At 36.8% G+C, this 21,684-nt stretch overlaps 2 protein-coding genes and 1 long non-coding RNA gene across 3 annotated transcripts; 2 read left to right on the top strand and 1 right to left on the bottom strand.

Moving 5' to 3' along the window:
- Nucleotides 1–19: 19 nt before the first annotated feature.
- Nucleotides 20–16,474, bottom strand: LOC136346395 (uncharacterized). Its single transcript, XR_010733288.1, has 3 exons — nt 15,843–16,474; nt 10,438–10,620; nt 20–1,303 (listed from the first exon to the last, which is right to left on the bottom strand). It is a non-coding gene; the product is annotated as an uncharacterized lncRNA (long non-coding RNA).
- LOC136346631 (enhancer of split mbeta protein-like) lies at nt 13,592–14,689 on the top strand. The gene has a single exon (XM_066295946.1). The coding sequence runs from the start codon at nt 13,685–13,687 to the stop codon at nt 14,276–14,278; it is 594 nt and encodes a 197-aa protein (XP_066152043.1). The 5' UTR covers nt 13,592–13,684; the 3' UTR covers nt 14,279–14,689.
- Nucleotides 16,475–16,737: 263 nt separating the features above from the next.
- LOC136346421 (Golgi to ER traffic protein 4 homolog) lies at nt 16,738–21,030 on the top strand. Its single transcript, XM_066295550.1, has 6 exons — nt 16,738–16,888; nt 16,952–17,030; nt 17,839–18,045; nt 19,920–20,227; nt 20,276–20,448; nt 20,505–21,030. Exons 1-6 carry the CDS (start codon nt 16,776–16,778, stop codon nt 20,597–20,599), a joined length of 975 nt encoding a protein of 324 aa, XP_066151647.1. The 5' UTR covers nt 16,738–16,775; the 3' UTR covers nt 20,600–21,030.
- Nucleotides 21,031–21,684: the final 654 nt, after the last annotated feature.

Here is a 21,684-nt window from a genome sequence, read left to right as displayed (position 1 = left end):
TTGGCATAATTGGCACGTTTTTAATGTTTCATTCTCAAGCTTGGACAAACAATTTCCTGAGATTCATTTCACCACTTGTAATTCAGGATAATTTACAGTGTCGAAATGCAAATATTTGATGTATTTTTAAGCCCGATGCAAGCTTATTAAATAAAATATTTTTTAGCCGATTCTGTTGCTGATTTAAACAAATTCACAGCTTGCCACCTTGCTGGCAATTTTGCTTTAATCTGCGCTAATTTTAGGCGCTTTGAGACTTGACAAAGTAAGCGCGCGTTACAGCTTTCCATGTATTTGTTCATGCAAAAAATTTAAAAAAAAAAGAAGATTTTCGGAGATTCTAGTTGTTGATTCCGTTAATTAGTTCCACACACGCACTGAATTCATCTATCAAAGGCATTGAGAAAATTATCTTCCGTTGCTCATGCGATTACCATTACCCCGAAATTACTTTTCTTAAACTCAAAATTATTTCTTGTAGCAGAGAAGCAGAAAAAAAAGAGACCGTCACAACCGAGACAAATATAATTTAAAGCGATTATCATTCGTTACAAACTAATGACGTTAATGGCCACGTATTTTTCGAAAATCGACCGTGACTCACTGGCTCATCGTAATTCAGCCCCGACAAAAAACCCGTCCCCGAAGGCCCAGAAGAACTAATGATCAGCCCACGAAAGGACAAATTTAAAAAACAACCTTTTTAAATATTACAATCGGCGAGATTTAGAAGATAATAAAAAAAGTAAAACATCGTAATACGGTAGCTTAATTGTACGGGGCCTCAGAAAAAGTGATTACCAAACACCTGCTGGATTTTCTCACGGTTCGAGCAGTTCGTTGCGTCTTTGAGGCCCCCCTTCGAGACACACCGAAGATTGCGTCACCTACCCGAAACGTCTTACAAGGAAGTGAAGAGGGTGTATATGGTCAATAGGGGTTGCTTTTGATGAATTATACGCGTAATCCGTGGGAAACGGTCCTAGCAATTTTGCCAACGGTTTTTGTCACAAACACTGATATATCCTCATCGCGATAGACACAGCACTACCACTCAACTGCAACGACTAAAATTAAAAGTCCACGCACCGAGTATTTATAAAATTCAACCCCTCATTAGCTGAATCCTTATCATCCAATGAGAACCCGGAAGTCGGAAGTCCAATGAAGTGACAATAGATAGGGCGCGTGTTGATTGTCCCTGCGGAACCAATCCCGTTCCTTCCTAGTAATCGTCCAGGGGGAAAGTTTATAGGGGATGATTGTGGGAAAATCGCACTTCGAACATCTGCCCTGCGAAATTCTGAAAATATGGGAAAAATTAAGAGGTTTTTTTACGTTAAATTGCCATGGCAAAAAGTGGCCATAAGGCCCCTTAGTCATATACTTACCGTAAGCGGCTTTGACTGCGGAATTAGGTCAGATAAGCACCTGTGAAATTGCAAATTGACTTGCAAAATTTTCGGGTAACGATCAAAAGCAGCAGAAAACGAAAACCATAATATGGTAGCTGCATTCAGTAACGGTACCCTATAACGTGTTTTTGGGGCATATTTGGGGGAATTTGCGGTTTGGGTTTAATAAGCTAAATGTACATTTCTCAGCTTCAAGCCTGTCGAATTGGGGGCGCAAGTGGTTTACTGCAATAATAACTGGTCCTTTTACGTCTCAATTCACTCATTTTTTGTGGCTTGGTGGTTCTTTTTGTGATACAGAAAAAAATGTGGGTTTGTGTGTAACAGATGTTTGCGCATATGGAAGACTTCCATATGGATATCCTTAGGAAAATATGAGCCAGAACAATCTCGCGGCAGAAACCGCAGCTCTGAGTGATTGTAAAAATGCGTCCTCCTAAACACTTCACTTTCGTAAAAATCTCCGAAATAGTTTCGATTACAAAACTCCCTTGGAAATACAAAAATGGCTGAAAAGTCCGAAAGTTCATCAGAGATTCTCTATGAAATAAGAGATTCATGGGTTTAGAAAAATCTCGACTTCTCCGTATGCTGCGGAAAGTCCTAATTTTGAATCTAATATTAAAACTACATTTAAAAGCTCTCAATTTTACAATTTTTTCTAGCTAACTTTGGAAATTTTCGAGTACGAAACCTGATTCATGAATATTGAAACATCATAATTCATAACTTCGATTTTTATAAATCTATTTTTAAAAATCAGGGGTGCACATGCACGGGATACAAGATCACTAAAGATAAAAATAACGCCGGTTTTCACTTCAAATTTCGAAAATTTGGAAAAACTACGAAAAACCAAATACATTAACGATTTTCGTTGCGGTAGAAACTCCGGTAATATATTGCACATTAAGTGCTGTAATAAGGATTATTTGTAATTTGGAAGAGAATTTCAAGGTAGAAAACGGTAGTGTCTGGAACACAATTTTCAGATAAGGACGTGCACCAAAAAAAAAACGAAACTGAAGACCTAAATTAAGAAAAATGCTGAATTTCGAAGCTTTAAAACGACAATAATTTAGTGCAGATGAGTGTTGTAAATATTTTCTATAATTCAAAATATTATACTCCAGAAGAATTAAAAGAGGAACGTATTGAACCTACCTGAGGAAAAAACCGAGAAAAGAGTACGAAAAAAGCAATTTCGAAGAAGAATAAATTGTGATACACAAATGACGGACTATATAGTGAGTCCCTTGCGTTTATTTACTTACTTTAGCCCTAACTTCATATTAGGGCTTTGCAATAATTTCAATACAAGATTTTTTTGCATTGAGTACAGAAAACCACAAAAAGTGTAGATTTTGAACTCGAAACTTTAATACTATTGGATTGTTCTTACTCATTCATTAGTTTCAAGAACGTATAAGTTCTATCTACATTATATCCTCGGACGAGGTTGCCAAGAAGAAAAAAAAATGCTTTCATTTTACCAAAAAAATGTGCTCTTCATGAAAGTATATATGTATATGTTAATAACAGAAATTTGCGGAAAAACTTGCTGTTAAACGTCATGAAATAAAATACTCAAATTAATAAAATTATTCGTTCAGATATGATGAATTCTTCCCTACAGCAAGGAGGACTAAAAAGTAAGAGAAGAGAATAATTTCTCTTTGTTTAAATGTATGTTGTCTGCCCTGGCGCATTCGCCATATTATTTTTGTTGAACGCATACAGTACCAGCTTTTACCCATAATCGGAGGTTCTACGATGACTACTTAAGGCCAGGTTTTTAAAACTCCTGATAACTTTGCAAGTAAGATCATTTCCACGAAAATGGAGAAATTGACCGATGCCCTGGTAGCATTTCGTCTCATTAGCAGAGCAAAAACTGTTTTGTTTCAAGTCGAAAACTGTTCATTAGTGAATTTCGCAGAATTCAAGATACGTCTGTTCTGTATTGTATCGTGGTAACCCTAAAAACCAAGCTTCGTGACACTAACAAAAAACCCCTGAATGGAGAATTCATTGCCCAACCAACACGCGCGTCGGACCATCCATCCATACCGAGGAAAAGGTCGGAATATCAACTCGAAGGAGAACAATAATAACTTTCTTAGTTACGCCATTGATATTCCGGTTCGGTAAAAGTATTGTTTACAAATCAAGCACCCCGTATAATTTCGTATAACAGTTAACAAGACAATGGTCGACGGCGTGTGACAGAATGTACGTCCTTTCCAAGGACCTTCACTGTTTACTTAATCAATATGCCCAGGAATGTTGTATTGTTTGCCACTTAATCTAATGGAGGTTTTTGATGAGGTGTGGAATTTTAATAAGTGTAAATATATGGGAAAATTATTCTACAATAAAATATTCAGGAAAATTCCAACTTTATATACTCCGTAAAATCGGTTAAAAAACAAACACAGCGAAAGAACCTTAGATTATCCTAGTATATCCTAGATACTCGTAAAAACCACGTGATACACGCAATTTAGCCCCGAGCGGCTTGTATAGGACAACAGGACCGGCTCAGCAAATTAAAAATTTTTTTTTTGGCAAAAACAACTTCGTCGCAATTCCAAACAAATCCACGGCTACAATAATTAAGTATTAAGTCCATTGGAATAAAACGAAAAGCACGATCGAGCAAGGTTCCATGCCAATACGGCCCTGTCCGGCAGTACCAATAGACTCCGCCCGCCGAACAGTGCCAGCACGTGTTTCTTGGGCAGGTGCCGATCGCACGCGGTAGCATCTCGGCCTTCGGCCCCCCCGAATACCCCCGGTACCCCGCACCATCGCCAGAAGCGTGGGAACCACGTTGCGACTAGCTTCCCAAAACAGCGCCACGCCAGCGCTACGTCTGAACGGCCCCTTAGCCCCCCCTCAAGACCCTTGCACGCGATCGGGGGCCTTTGAATGGTACCAAGCGGCCGTTGACGCATGTGGTGCCATATTTCATATCGGTGACAATAACATGTACCAAGACTATAAATCTGAAGCGCCACCTAGTGGACGATTTAATTAGGAGGCCAAGAGATGGCGCCTAAATCGGAACAACTGTCACTGCGTGAAATTATTCGGGAGTCCAGGGGGTGCGACAAAATGGCCGACTTCTCGTTGTTCGACTATAAGATTTTGGGCAGTTATGTTGATGCTTTTTCGACGCCCGAGCTACCATTCGCGCGATCGAACTGCGTAAAATGTAATATTCTGGATGAAACATAACATTGGTTTCTTTTCTATATGATATATGGCCGAATTGCGGAGAAGGCACTGATGGAAAATCTGGCACGTACAGACAGTATCACCTTACTCGACTGCCTCAGTTGCAAGGCGAGGATGTTAAAAATGATGAAGATGGGCTAAAGCTTTTCGAGGTAGTAATGAGCGAAATAGAACGAGGGACGAATGTTTGATTGAAGAAACTAACCTAAAATAATTGATTGGAAAAAAAGCCCCTAGATGGAACAAGTTTGAAGAGGCACTGCTAGACGCAACCAATTATTCTTTAACTGTTTTTTTCGTATCTGATCTATGATCGCGTGCGTTGAATTTTTTTTATCGAAAAACGTGAAAAAGTATATTTTTTCTCAATTTCTCCATTTATTTATCTATGCTTTTTCGCATTCTATGCTATAGTAGGCCGACCAATTTAAAAATTTATATTGGCTTCTTCTTTACCATTGAGCGCGCAATTATGCTCCTCCGTCGTATTGGACATCCTTTCCGTTCTTATCTGTCTCTCCTTTTTTGGTATGCGTCATTATGAAACATAATAGCTGTCAAAAAGTGCTGCAAGAAAGGAAGTAATGGATTTTTGCGTTCTGTTTGCAGGTTATTAATAATGGTGAGAGCAATTTGAGTTAATTGGAGGCTTAATGGTTTGACTCATCGGGGGGCGGTATCGTGAGGTTCTCGCTTTAATGGTTTGCGATTTTTTATTTCGGTCATTTTTGAATGTTTCCAGTTAGAAAGGGAGTGAAAAAAGTGTTTGAGAAATTTTAATTAAGGTTTCGCATCGTGTCGCTGTCGAACCAATTCAGGTTACCGAACGGTCTCAGTGAAGTTGAAACTGAACACCCAATTAAGTACACAATAAGCACCAAAGACATAGAGAACAATAAGAAAAAGAAAATGTCGGTTTTGCGGGCGCCATCTTGAATGTTCGTATTTTTGAATTCGGTTTTTTTCTAATTACCACGAGGTATCACCCATTCGGCGTTGCAGTTTGGTGGAAATATCGAAAATCCCGTTTTTGGAAAGCGTGTCATGGAAACGACGAAATAAGAGAGCTGCCCCAAGAGTTCGTCGTGCAGTTCCAATCGCACGGCTTTATGCGTCTTTCACATCAATCTTAAAACGCCCCTCCTCTTATCTTGGCACTCAAAGCTACGACAATCTTCCTTCACAGCTCATTAAAGTCGGTGAATACAGATTGATAAATGAGATCTTTCACAATTCTCCATAAATAACAATTCAATGGGGAAAAATCTGGTAAGCTTGCCGGCCGGCGTATTGCTTGAAACGACTTTATCGAGGAAAATTTCCGATCAATAATTAGCCACTTAGTTACGTCGTGAAGTACTATTTTGTTGAATCTCAAGACTGTTCAAGCAGTTGAGTCGAATTCTGTTGTAGATGTAATCCGTAAAGTAGGTCCTTAAAAAGGTCAAAAAGGGCCTTTCAACTCTCCACACTGCATGAAGCGATATATTAACTTCTCCTGCCGCAATCCTTTAAGAAGTGGAAGAATGATCTTGAATTTAGTGGTCAATTCAATTGATTGCCGGTTATTATTTTAGAGAACGTGCGCATTTTACTGACCGCCTGTAAGCGTTCCACTTCCTTTTCATTTGGCCTAGGAACGCGTCTTTCATACTTAGCAAATGCACTAAAGTTGGCTAAATTTTTATAAAGAGATAAAATGCAATTTTGAGCTGGACGTTCTCCCTTTGGACGCCGTAAAGATGGTTCCGAAGAACTTGCACGTTTGGAGGCGAAGAGGAGTAAATTTCAATCATACCTCGTTTTCCTTCACTCGAAGAGAGGACATTTTCGATAAATTCACTATAATTTATAACTGTAGATGAGCGAAATTTGGTGTCGAATTATCAAAAATGTTTTTACATACTCTTCGTCAAAACAGGATTCTTCATATTTCCGCCAAACTGTCAAACTGAACCTCAACTTGCGACGAACGTGAATAGAAAATGTGCAAATTCAAGATGGCGCTGACGAGAAAAATAATGTTGATGATGATTGCCTAATACCGAAACGTTGGGTATCGAATATGACCTCGACACGCTGTAGTAGAAGCAGATTGAAGCCGAGGGAGAAAATTTATGTCAGATTCTTTCGAATACCTTTGATAGTCATAGGGGTGTTCTTTAATTTGCCGACCTCGTTGAGCTTCAGCAAGAAACACCCTATAGGTATACGTCTCTAACAGTTCAACACACGACCGACGGGCGTCCGCAGAAGGCGAAAGAACATAAGCCCACAGATCGAGGATTAAATAAGCAGAACAGGTATATACATATAGAAAGATGAAGCACACGAAGAGCACCTGCTTCGTTTTCCCACGGTTTAGCGGAAGTCCAATTATCTTCAGCCACCTCTCCGCAAGCCGAGGAGAGAGATTGAAGGAGCTAGTAAAGCATGCATTACCGACTGACCAAATGGCAACTTGTGATTTAAGGATATGCCCTTTGGTGGTCAAGGTGTACATGAAGGAGATTCGAATCGCGATTTTTTAATAAAACGCTGTCAGCTATCTTGAGCAACAATGGTAGGTAATTATTAATTTCAGATGCGCCCTGAATTGCAGAGCCAGATGCAGATTTTCAAGCCCTCTAGATCTAAGTAATTAATACACAAAGTAACTTTTCGACTTAACGTAATGTAATCTTAAAAGCATCATGAAACTTTCGCTAAATCCTTTCTGTGCTCGGTCTTAAACCCCGCATCCGATTTGAGTTAATCATTAATGATGATGTATTACAAAATGAAGAAGTCAGGATTATCAACGAGATGGAATTAATTACTCAATGACCATGGGCTGAGAAGAGAAGAAACTCCTGGACGTCCTTTTCTAGAAAAATTATGTATTCGGAATATTATCGGCTAGAACGTGGGAAGGCTATTTAGGTGTAATCGTCTTCGAGGAAACCGCATTTTGATTAAGTGATTATAATTTATAATCAAAGGTAGGCCTGTAGGTAGGAACCAATTTATAACGTGCGCACTTCCTATTGACGATGGCGATGAGGGGAAAAACTTGAAATGTCTAGGGAAAAAAATAGGATACGAAATAAATTTAAAACGGAAATTACAATTCTATACTTCCTTAGTTTACATTAAACCAAGATCAATGCAAGATAAGATCCAAAGCATCCAAGACTAAAAGAAAAAAATACAACGGAACTTCGATTTGCAATTTTTAGCTTAAATATCAGTTTTTATTGAAACGTGACTGTGGATTTGTGGAGCCCCAAAAGACGGTTTTTCGGACACATAAACTTACGGCGAAAACCCATTTACTTATAAGGCGAAATGTTCGGACTTTCTAACAGAATTTTCAAATTAGGAAACTTAGTTTTAGGAACTCTCACCTTCATCAGAAAACATTATGATGAACCCACAAAAATGCTTTGCAACTTGGATATTTCTTAGGACACTCTAGAGGTTCACGGAAATTTAATTTGTGTTGCGCCCCGTAGCTGAAAAATTGAATTTATTCTTTTAGACATTTTTTCAAGCTTGCTGAACGATTTTCGAGGCGTTTATGGAGCCGCAAAATACAGTATCTAAAATTGAGATTATCGACATGCTTAAAGGGTTTTGAAGAAACGCTGGAGACCGTGTTTTGAAACTTAGATTACCTCAGAAATTTACTGGGAATTCACGAAATATTTAACGTTTTTTCGTGTAAAAGTCAAAATTGGAATTCGGACATTTAACAAAATTTTTAGGACATTTTTTCAATTCATTGGAGATGTGCTGTAAAATTTGAAGGGATTTTTGAAGTCCGGAAAGGCAACTTTTGGATTTCAGATATATCCCAGCATTCCCTAGAAATTAACATTTTTTTTCATTTTTTAGCCTCAAACCACGAAATTGAAAACCAAATAGCTTTCAGTCTTTAGTAAAAACTTGTTGAAACATTTTCAAAAAAGTTACGGATTGATGATCCAAAAAGTAGTTATTCGCTTTTGAACATTTGGTAATGTTCAAATATCTTAAATAAGCTTTAGATTTGGGAAATGCAGTTATTTTAAATCAGATATTCAACCAGATACCACAATTGGTTCATTCTTTCTCCATAATTTTTTTTTACATTTTTGATACAAGACCGGGAAAGTGATTGCTAAAACATTTATCATGTATTCCACTCTGTAACAACTAGAGAACTCTTAGCGAATAATAAACTTTCATTGTAGCTACAAGGAAACCCGATTAGAATCACTTTTGCACAATCAGCGACCTCATCAAAGCAACGGAAATCAAAAGCACCATCATCCAATGTAGAGCGTCACGTTACAAACGAGGAGGAAATTAATGCTCCTGCCGTTATTATTTCATTGTTACCGGGGGCCCCCTCTGTTCCGGGGGCCCCTTAATCGACACCGAGATTCACGGCGGCACGATGATCCATGCCGGCAGTGATTGTAAATTGTCGGCTTGCTTAATTGTGGGAGAATGCTTTCGACTTTTGCCAATCATGCTGTATAGTCCAGTAGATATCAGAACAAAGAAACGAGGTGGAAACCGCGTAAATCAAAAAATTGTGGGAGTATTAGACATTTTTGAAAACGCATGATAGGCTTTGTCAGATTCGAATAGTTTCAGCGTTTTCAAATCCAAATCCCAAATTAGACCTGAATAATGGATAAGATAATATCTGGGAACTTCGAAGCAATGCATGGAAAGCCTAAAATGTAACTGTATTTTCTTCTCCAATGAGATCGCCTTTACCTATTGGAAATTTAGTAAAAAATCTAGGTCTATTTTTTTCACTGTTAGATGGCAGATCGTGCAACTCTCCAATCTTGATTTTGGACTCTGCCATCTAGTGGCTCACATCTCAAAGTTGACTTCTTAAACGTGTCATTGAAAAGGAAATTTCTATATAACCAGGACATGTTCTTCGTCGATTTTTCCGAAATCCAACCAGACTATATAACTCCGTCCATCGGTCGAACCATTCAATCAACTAACGGAAGCAGCTATCAAAGAGGCATCGTCCGCGGTTCTTTCGATTCTCACGGTGCACGAGCCCCACGCCTATCACGATTCACTAATCGGAACCGCGAGTCGGCTTTCTTCTTCTTCTTTTAGGCCTTTTTTTCCGGTCGTCGGCGAAGATGCCGTGCTTGAGATGCTGGGAACCAGATTAGATTCGGCTTCTTAGATAAGGCCTAAATATAACTAAAATCGTGTTACGTGTGCTCTAATGGGCTCAGAACTCCCAAAAGTTTCCTTTCCATTTCTTCATTTCATCTTGTTTCCCCTTCAAATATTTTCAAATCGGATTCGTTCCGTCATGAAGCAATGATATCTTTGATTTGCTCTTTCGCTTTCGTACTGTATATTAATTTTTGATCCTGTTATCACCTTTTTCGCTTCATGTTTTCACGTAGGGTCCAGATCGTCCCAATTTTCTTTCCTTAGATTTTTCGTTAACTTTCGATTTCTGTTATTACAGCATCGAGGTACTTTTTGAGACTCGAAACTATTGAAACGCCAAAGCTCTTGAAGTCTCAACACTCGTTGCCGGACAGAGGGGATTCTCCCCGAGTCCGGCCCTGGTTCCTTCATTAACGAAATTCCACACGAGGAATATTAATGGACAAACGACAACTTAACTTCCACTTCCAATAAATAACTCACATTCATTCATCCATTCAGTATTTGCAGCCATCAGACAATGCAATTTTCTTGTCAGACGAAGCACGAGGTACTCGAGCCGGCAAGAGCAAATACGCGTACGATAAAGAGCGGTACTCACCCTTCTTCCTGAACATCGTCAACAAGGCCGCACTCGGAAAACAATCCCCGCGTTGTCCAGGTCTGCACCAGGTGTTCCTTGAGGACCGGGGGCATCTGCTATGGGGCTCACCGTGGGAACCGTTCCTTAGCGACTTCTCACGCGTTCGGCACGGGCCGGACGGACGATCGTTGCAAAGGTGACCTATTTATAAAAGGCACAATGTACATGAGCGTGGTGCATGATCTGGTAATGTGCTGGTCGCTCATGTAATGTATGCAAGGTCCTAATTATTGTTTTGAGCAGTTCGTGACTCTCTGGACTATGAATTTTTGAGCACATCCTTCACGCAACCGGGCACCGTGGGAATATAGAAAAAAATCCATACTCTTCGCATGATCGAAGAACCATTAAAACAATAAACCATGCAAGAAGATGGGATAGTGGAGATTGCGATTGAAGAAGCGGCTTCTTTTGTATAGACGAGCTGAGTTGCTCCGAAAAGCTTTTCATCTCACGTTAGCGTTTCTATGGCACGTACACACTTAAACCAATAGAAAACTAAGCTCGAACCATAACTAAATGAAGTATGTCCAAAATCTCTAGGTAAAATCGACCTTTGAAACGTGCATTGAAGGGCAAAACCCCCTAGTCTAAACGTGCTCTTGCGGTGAACCAATCTTCTGTGGTTTAAAAAGTAGCCGACAGTAATCAGACTAATAAGCTACCAGTTGTTAGAATGGTGAAAAAATGTATTATGGTTTCGTCTTTTATTTCATTCGACGTTGACCGTTCCGACGACCACAGTCCTATGCAATAAAAATCACATAAAAGTTCTTCAGCTTCCTGTCTAGACCTTTGGTGTGAATTTTTGTGTGTTGCATTGTTTGAAAAGTTGAGCTTCACTCGTTCCCCCATCCGAAGAAAACGTCACGTAAAAACTTTTCCGAATGAAAATGATACACAATTATGCAGATTATCGCCTCAAAGTTCGAGTGTTGCTCTCTCAAGGATCATTCTGCAGCATTCAAAAGCTTTTCTCATTTTTTTTTTATTTGTTAATTTCCCTTAGGATCGCGATATTTCGATTATTTCCAACGTAAAAATCTTTTTTTTTTTAAGTCTAGGTGCACGTTTCTGCACCATTTCGTCTTTTCACACTAAGTACCCAATTGTCGTTACAAAGAAATTGAATACACTCTGGTAAATGAGGTTTTTTACTTTAACTATCTATATATCATTTCAAAGATAACAAAAAAATTCAGGGGCGGATCTTCGGCTAAAGGGATTCCAGAGCAGGGCAAATTTATGCGGTTCAAGGTCTGTTTATAGCACTCAATACACAACACAATTATTAGTCACTGGCGTATCACATTTTTTAGACCGATCAATTTTCCAAATTTACGATTTTCACAATTTGTTGCATTATTATAGCAATATTAGCAAAATTTCAAAATTAATTTATCTTCCATTTAGTTTTAGAATTTTGTTGTTGCCTACTCATTCTTACTTGAAAATTGTATAATGTATGCGCCTTGCTTTTACTAAATAAAGCTGATTGTTTATCGAATTACAGAGCCTTTGTAGTGCTTAATAAGACGCAGCAAGTCATTGCCGTTTAACAATGTCTTAGTAGAATTTCTACTTTTCCCGCTGTGTTTCTCAATTCAAAGTTGAGTTCAGTACACCCCTGGTTTTCCTGTAATTAGATAGTAATATTTCAAATTATACGAAACCTTTACATCGCCGATATGCACTATATCAATGGCTTTCAAATTTTTAATTGCTGCTTTTTGGTTGAAAGACTAAAATTCAACTCGAAGCTTTTGAGCTGTTCAAGGATTGTAGTGGGTGTTTAAGGGCGAGGGCATTTTGGGCTTATATCGATTGATGTTAAATTTATATTCACCCCTATGATGAAATCCTCATGACGACATAACGGTCATGGTACAGACATATTACGTGGAAATCATGGTACACGCATATCTGTAACAGGCCTGTCTTAGTAAAATTTATTTGTTACATCATAGGGGACTAGGAACTGTATTTGAAATAATTTTTTGGCATTGCTAGCATCTTTTAACGATCAATCGTTACGGTTAATCGGTTTATCAATATGTTACACCATTATATGACAGGATGCTAGAATTTTAAAGTCATTACCCACGTCTAACAGCCTACAAGTTCAAGTGGGAACGATCGATAGATAGCAACTACTCATGGCTAAAATTATTGTGAACACGAAGTTAATAGTCGAACCGGTAACAGTAGTACCACGAAATACATTACATCATGTATGTGATATATGTATACCGGGATGCTATGGTTTCAAAGAGTCAATGCCCACCTCTGACAGGCTGCAAGTTCAAGTAGGAACCATCGGTAGATTCGCACCAGTCATGGCTAAAATTGTTATGAACATAAATACGATATTCAAACTGAACACAGTGGTACCAATGAATGCGTTCTCTGTATTTTTTCTCTCTCTCGCTTTTTCAGACTTTTTTCCTTTTTGATTTCAGAAAGATGTCGAAATTTTCAACGTCTCAAGTTTAGATTTTACCCCTAAATTGGTTCAATAATCAATTCTAATAACATAGCAAAAAGTTTTGGAGTCTTCATCTTAGAACAGTTCCAACATCGCGCGAAGAGGTACTAAAGTGAACCTTTAATGGGGCCGTACCTTTCAGTAATTGAAAATTTTACTACATCTCTGTTAATAAAGAAGACATTACATCCTCGTTTAATTAGTGGGTGAAAAATTATTCCCTCCATCAAAGCAAAACGAATTCTAACCCAAATCAGTAAAAATCGAAAAGTTGAAATGTCGTCCAAGTACCCAAAAAACCGTCCCTATGAAAGGCACCCAACAAAAAAAGCAAACACACTCCTAACTAACCCCCGCTGACCTCTTTTTCAAGCAAATTCCGGGGGAACTTTCTTTCCCAGACTACGTCATAATGCCGTCACACGACCGACCTTCGGTACCGCACACCCCTTACAAAACATCCCCTCGTGACTGCACGTTTACCGGAATACCATTAGGCTGAAGAAGGACGGTGTTACGCCTCGCCTCCAGGAAGCAGAGAGAGGGAGCGCAAACCCATTCAGTGGTTCTCATAGCCCCACTCTAATATCGGCAAAGACCCAATATAAACTATATGCTGCTGTTGCGACGTCACTACTTCATTCTTCATTCTGCTTTGAGCGTTTGTTTTGGTGGTACTGTCCTAGTAGTGACGCGCTTTCTCAATCTTTTCCCGCGATAATGGCCCCTACACCGTATATGGTCAGTAGCAGTGATTGCGGAGAAGAACCGATAAGTCGTACCTATCAGTATCGGAAAGTCATGAAGCCGATGCTGGAGCGCAAAAGAAGAGCACGGATTAATCGATGTTTGGACGAGTTGAAGGAGTTGATGGTCACGGCGCTGCAAAGCGAAGGAGAGAACGTCTCCAAGTTGGAGAAGGCAGATATCTTGGAGTTGACAGTGAGGCATCTTCACAATTTGAAGCGGCAGCACCAGCTCATTCTCCCTCAAGCTCAGGAGCAAAGTTATGCAGATCGGTTCAGAGCGGGATTTACTCAGTGCGCTCAAGAAGTTAGTCACTTCATAACTACTCCTCCGTCGGAAATGGTGGACCCTCTAACAGGACGAAAGCTTCTCCAACACCTGAGTTCTTGCGTAAGGCAGTTAGATGGTGTAGCTCAGAATATACAACATATTCAGCAACAGGACCAAAGGAGGATGCAACAACACGCGAGGCACACTCTGACACCCCCAACTTCGCCCAGGAGGGAGGGTCACATAGTCAAAGAGGAAAAAGAGTGTGAGACTGGGCCTATGTGGAGGCCTTGGTAAAATCCAGGACTTATGTGAATAGGTGTTTTATGAAAAAAGCTTTAATTCATTTTTAACAGCGGTGTATATAAAAGTTTTATTGATAAGTCTTCCATTTCATATTATTAATTTTGTTAATTTACTATAAAATATAATTTTATGGTGTTTAAAGCGTTACTTTGAATATTGCTTTTTCGTTAGCTTTAAAACTGTGATACTTGGAGGAATTAATTAATACAAATAATGGTGTGAGTGTATTGGAAGTGCTAATGTTGTATATGCTTTATCTAGTGTAAGGAAATGTGGTAGTTTTAAGTACCTGACTGAATTTATATTTTAAATTGCTTTTTAGGTATGTTTAGTAACGTATGTCTAGTGTTTGACTTTGTTGCAATAAAATATGAAACGAAATCATCTAATGAATAACAAGGACTAATAAGTTCCTTTTCTTCCTCTACGTACGTACCTGACCATCAATATTACCTACAAATTTCTAAAAAAACATCCTTCCAACAAAGAAAAATTCCAGGGGGGGGAGGGGGGTGGGGATTAGGAAACTTTCGGTGTCTTGAAGTAGATACCCAAAGTTTCCTAATCTCCTAGATGTATAAAAAGTTTCATTTTTGGGGAGTTCTCGTGCAATTACTTCAACGAGAACAAAAGGTCAGAGAAAATGACTCAGTAAATCAGCTCGAAATGAACGGTACAGAAAAGGATGTTTTAACCGAACTATATCTCATGGATTGGTTTACGCATTTTTCCATGGACTAAGAACAATGTTATATTTATTATCATAAAAACTTAACTCAAAAGCGAATCACCAATGATTACCTTGAATTACTAAAATTAATTCTTTGAGATGCGCTTTGTAATAGCCGGAAGTATAGACATACTTGAGAAGGAAAGCAACGCGAACGTAAAAAGATATATTAAGCCCATTTTAGATGGAAAAAAAGAGTAAAAGAGTGAGCAAATGAATGCAAACCTCTTGGGCCTATAGAAGTGAAATCCAAAAGTTTGTTATCAAGACGGTTGCTTATTATTTCGGCCTCGAGTCTTATCGCAGAGGAATATTAACAATAAATAATTCTAGAAGCGCCAAATAATAATTTCTAATTAAACACTCGAATCGACTTAGCGAATTAATATATTGACCCTTAGAGAGGTCGATACTCCTTTACATTATCTGCACATAAACTCCATATTTATTTGTATCAAAAGTAGTTCAGACTTAAATTTATGAAAAATATCAGCATTCCGCCCATTTAGATTTTCCGCGGCTTTACGATAATAGACAGGCAACCCACCGTACATTAACGCACCTTGTCTCATGAATCGCCGAGGTTCTTTTCCAGGGAAAACCCTACGTTTATTAATTCGGAGTTAATCATTGTTATGGGTGATGGTTATTCCATGATGTTTATAGTTCAATTTATTCCAAAAAAATATTTATAAGCAGCGATTACCAGTACTATCCATTGGTGTATGTCCATTTAGCAAGATTTACAAATATTATAAAATGATATTTAGATGATTATAAAGAACAGTATTCTTAAAAGAAAAAATATCAACAGTCAAAACTTACGTGTATAAATGCTTCTTAACCGCACATATATAATTGTCTCGGCAACGATTTGTAACACCCTAAATAGGGCTAAACTTTTTTACGATTTGGAATGTGAAAAAACACAGAAACAGCTCTAGAACAATGTATATTGAAATACGTTGTTTAAAAATTATGGAACGTTTTGAAATTTAGTATTCAAATTTTCAGTTCATAGAAACAAGCGTTTCTCAGGTTTTGATTGATCAAATGTTAATACCATAAAATTTACCTTCGCCAGTCTATCAGGAAATGTAACTTCATAGTTAATAAATGCATTGTGACTACTATAAATTAGCTGTTTAATGATCAACGCTTTAGATTCATAACTGTAATAGAATGCTCGACTTGGATTCGTAAGATAAAGTACTTAAAAACGGATCAAATTTAATTAAAAATCAGTATGAAAGTTTATTTAATATGGATTGACTAAACTCAAAACGAACTAACCACATACTGTGCTTCTTCATATGATTTTGAACACTGTAAAGTCAAATACACTACGCAAATTGGGGTAATTTGTTTAAATCTTGGGTAGTACCTAATTAACTGGGGAAGATACCAAAATAAGGTGAATGTGTCTGAAAATATGACAATAAAACCGAATACGTCAATTTTCCCGCAATCGACTCTCTTACAATATAAATAAAAATAAACATTTTGTTAGTTTAATCAAAAAGAATAGGTAAAATGAGAAATAAGCCTAAATATAAATTGAAAATTTAAGTTAATCCAGTAACTGCAAAATGCTTGAGTAGCACACTTATGTTCACTTTCCTCTTCTAACACCTTTATTAGAATAGGAGAACAATTGTTCTGAACGAAGAACAAATATGAAGTTATTTTAGTGCTGACGCAAGTCTTTGTCAGACATTGACGTTGATTTCTATTTGGCGTTCCATTTGGTAAATAAGCATGGCGACGCAAGGAAGCCGAGGTGTTTCCAGAGTGTTGGAAAAATTGGAAAACTCCATAAAAAATGGGCAATATTACGAGGCTCACCAAATGTATCGAACGCTCTATTTTAGGTATAGTATCATTTAGTTGTTTCTTTCCTAACTTTTGCCTAAATTCCTTTAACGGCGTTTCAGGTACTTGAATCAGAAGAAATATACCGAATTAAAAAGTATGCTCTATCAAGGGGCAATGCTGTTTTTGGAAGCTGATCAGGTTAGTTCAGTTTTCATTATAAATAAATAGAAGTACTAACAGTACTTTGGCATTTTAGCACTAGCAGTTTACATGTTTGCTTGCTGGGTCACTTCAACTGTATCAAGTCATTCTCAGGATATTCCATTCTTCATCTTCTCTAACCTTTAATACTAAGATTCTGCAATAGTAATTTTTTACATTACCCACCTTTACTCACCAGACTATGTTATTTATATATGAGATTTCTTAAAATGTATTCTTAGGATCCTTTATATACACCTTAATAAGAGCCTTGAAGGCAAATATTAAATTTTGGTTCCTAAGTTAAAGACATCTCAGGCCTAATTGGAAACAGTAATTTGAATCAAATTGATGCCTATCAGTTGAGTCACTCTCTGTCAGCACTGGGTGTGTCATGATCATGAAATCTTAATTCCATATCTTTCATTCCAAATTATTAAAAAGCTGATTCCTTTGGTAGGTTGAAAGAGGAGATGCTCTTGTGGTTCTAAAATAATCTCTTCTGGTTCCTCTAAAATAATTTTTTTTTTGCGTTTAGAGGGACAAGAAGATTACAGATTTTATTTTGTTATGTATAAACAATAATTAACAAAAGAGTAAGGGAATATATTTCTTAAATTATAATGCATGTTGATCATATGTTAAAAACTGACTGAAATCAGCTGACAGGGATTTATCTGATACGAATTATTGTTTTTAAAAAGGCCTATTGTAAAAGATTTAGTCTGGGGTTTGTACTTGAAAGTTTCAAAGGTTTATCAAAATTGAAACTTTACTATATGTTTAATCTGTTTAATTTTTATAGAAATCATCTGGTTCGGATTTGGCTCTGCTGTTGGTAGATGTACTCAATAAATCAGAAGATGTTGACTGTGATTCTTGGTCTACAAAATTATCCACAATATTTGCAAAAATTGGTTCAGAACATTCTAGTGAACGAGAAACATTCTTAGTCCAAGCAGTTAAGTGGTCAGCCCAAGGCACCAGTCAAGGAAATCCCAATTTACATCAAGTAGGTATAGAAGTTCTAATAATTAAATAATCAGAAGATCTATAGGTTTTATTCAAGAAATCGTTTCTTACTGTCACTCCAAGGCTGTTAGAAGTCCACCTAAGTATTATTGGTGTATATTATGTTTTAAAACATTATGTGACATCATTTTTGATATTGTTTAATCTGTTGCACCTACAAAAATGAGAGTTTAACTGATTCAGCACATTTTGTGAACAATTTGTTATTCGGAAGACCTTGTTTAGATTACCAGATATATCCGTAAAGCAAGACATTTTAATGATTCGACTCATCATCAATTGAAATTTCAAACTATTTGAAATTATTGGTGTTGTTGCTAATATCACAAATTCGACTCTTCGTGCTGTACTAGGAAAAGAAATCCCTAAAAATATAATTTGTCAACATGTTTCCTGAAAATCTAAGAAGAAGATAGCAGATGACCTTAATTTGTTCTTGCCACCTATTGGGATATCATTAGAAGTTTCTTAGTCCAAGCAGATAAATGGACAACACAAGGCATCACCTAAGGAAATCCCAATTTGCATTAGGTAGGTATGGGAGCCCTAACAACTAAATGTTCGGAACATCTATAATTTTGATTATTAAAAAAATGCTTTTAATATTACTCCAAGATTTTTGGATACCCACTTAAATATTATTCCTGTAGAATATTTTGAAATGTTTTGTAATATTATTTTTGATGTTATTTAATCTGTTGCAACTACAAAATTATGATTTAATTTATTTAGCACACTTTGCTGACAACTTATTCAGGTTACAAGAAGTGTTAACGTCTCAATTCATGATTAATTGAAATTTCATGATTTTTGAAATCTTTTGTGTTTTTGTTGCTGATGTCAAAAAACCGATCCTGCAATGCTGTACCAGGAAAAGGAATGCCTAAAAATATAATTTGTCAATATGACTTCTGAAAATCTATGAATAAAATAGCAGGTGTTCTTAATTGGTTCTTCCCACACACTGGGATATTATTAGAAGTTCTTAAAAAATCAGAAATACAAATATTCATGATAGAAACTTGAGATGGCCAGTATAATCATCAAAAGCAAAAAAGCCAATGCTTTTCAAAAAGTGTAAGAACCAAAGGATATATTAAAGTAAGTTGAAATTTCTAATTAAGCATACATGCGTATGTTAAATGTTACCTGTAGTGAGTACCTATATGGATATGAATTTTGTAAGGTAAAAATGATTGGAGACCCAAGATGAACTTACAATAGTAACGCAGATGTGTATTACAGAATTTTTTGATAATTTTCTATATTTGTAACAATAAAATCACTGTTACAAAAAGACAAAAGGGCATTCAATGAAAAATTTAAGGCAATGAGAACTTACTTTATCGTCGACTCTTAACATAAACACTTTATTTGACGATCTATATTACCGTAATTTTTTATCTACTATTATATAATGATTGACAATAGTTTTGAATACTTTGCAAAAAAATATCGATATTACATATTTTCCCTGGTTTATTAGAGTTACCTATTTTATATGAGACTATTTGATTATATACTGTTTTTTCAATAATTTTTTTCTCAAATTTAAAGCCACATAGCCTATCGAAATAAATGTATTAATAAAGAATAATTTTTAGGACAACAGCGTATAATATGTTTCAAGTTTATCAAATGAACGTTTCGGTCCATTTTGCGTGCACATTTATATTTTCAGCAATCTCCCCAATTCTACTTATAAAATGTATTTATTGAAATATCTCTAGTTTACTCCTCGAATTATGTACATGGAGTAATGAAAGTAAACATTTATGATATTTGTCAATAATTGTTCTTTTGCGCCGAACATAACTTTTATCCTAATATTTTATGTTTTTTTGAATCACTCAGTACATAGCCAAGATATATTGGGAAGAACTAAACTACCCCCAAGCCAGACACCACTACATCCATTCCCAAGACGGCAAAGGCTGCGCTAATCTTCTAATTGAATTTCAAATGGCCAAAGGTTTCAAAAGTGAAGTAGACTTATTCATCGCTCAGGCGGTTCTGCAATTTTTGTGCCTACGCAATTTAATTACTGCCAGTCAAACTTTTACGATTTACACGGAGAACCATCCAAGGATTCGGAAGACTGGACCACCCTATTTGTTGCCATTATTAAACTTTCTTTGGTTTTTACTACAGGCCGTAGAAACGTGAGTTCGTCTTGATTGGGGAAGTTAAGGTTGAACGAAACATTTTAGCAAAAAACTGCAGACTTTCGCCGTCCTTTGCGAACAATATCAAAAGTCTATACAGAGAGATCCGTGTTACGTGCAGTATTTGGATAAAATAGGACAACTGTTTTTTGGCGTAAAGCCACCTGAAGAGAAGAAGCGTGGGGGATTGTTTGGGAATATCATAGACAGTTTTTTAGGTAAATTTTTGTTTTATTGGACGAATTTCTAGATTTACGCATGTTGTTGTTTTTAGGAGGCCTAGATGACGAGAGTGACGACGATACAGCGCAAGCCAACCAAACTCCTTCCACTTCTCGTCAGCTTTTCGAAAGTAGCGAGCTTGATTAATAGAAATTTATCTATCTAATTTATTAGTATGTAATGTTACATACATGCTTCGGTAGAATACGAATAAGGTAATGTAAATAACACTAAATCGTGACATTCGATTCGAATGTGGAGCCAAAGTTGAATCTTAACTCTAATCAAACAATTCGGGCTGGAAGTATTTAACTTAACACCTTTTCCTATGAGGGGTATTGGGGGTTTGTTTATTATATGCTCTCCCTTTTTGGTTTTCAGTACTTTATTTTGTTGAAGAAATTGTCCTTACGATTTTTAAAAAATATTTATTGTGTTTGCTCCATTAACAGAAATTCCATGTGGGATTAATTTTGGTGTTTTTTTTTTTGGGAAGCGAGATTAGCGTTTTTCGTATTTCGCACTCAATTTTACTAGCATTATTATTGGTTGAGAGAATAAAAGAGATTTTTGTAAAATTAATTGTTTTACTCTAATTAAGATCGGCAAATATCTCGGAGAGTTTCCTGAAAATTATACTTCTAAATATGTTGGAAATTAGAGCGACTGCATCGGATTCTATTGGAGTAACTGTGTTTTTTTTTGGATTGTGTGTTCTGTCGGAAAGATCGTACGTTCATCTTAAAGCAGGTACGTTTGTCGTGAATTACGGGTTATTAAATCTCGAAAATGCCGGCAATTTTACTGTCCAATAGTTATGATCGTTACAATCGTATATTATACGTTATTATCGTGCGCCACAGCATCGTTGTTACATTGCAGTCTTAGCCAAATCGTTCTACTCGCCTTGGAAAGTTATTTCTTGCTTTCAGGGGTAAAACATGGTGGTATGTAAGGATTACCAAAACCACTGATCACCCACGTCAATATATTACTTGTATAACGTTAATAGATCATGTTTTGAGTCCATTGTTAATTAGGAAAAGTATATGTTTGAGAATATTCTTTATACAGAATGGTATATTGGCATTGCCAGTAAACAATAGACGATGTCAAATTTTAATGTTTTAGTATAATTTCAAATTATCAAGCAATTGAAATTACGGAAGTAGAGAAAACGAGTATTTTATTTGTTGAAATTTTACATACAACTTTCTGAAAAAACTATTATG

This window comes from Euwallacea fornicatus, chromosome 23, assembly GCF_040115645.1.
Source record: "Euwallacea fornicatus isolate EFF26 chromosome 23, ASM4011564v1, whole genome shotgun sequence".
Classification (NCBI taxonomy): domain Eukaryota; kingdom Metazoa; phylum Arthropoda; class Insecta; order Coleoptera; family Curculionidae; genus Euwallacea; species Euwallacea fornicatus.
The sequence above is the reverse complement of the archived record's forward strand: the minus strand, read 5'-3'. Positions and strand labels throughout refer to the sequence as shown.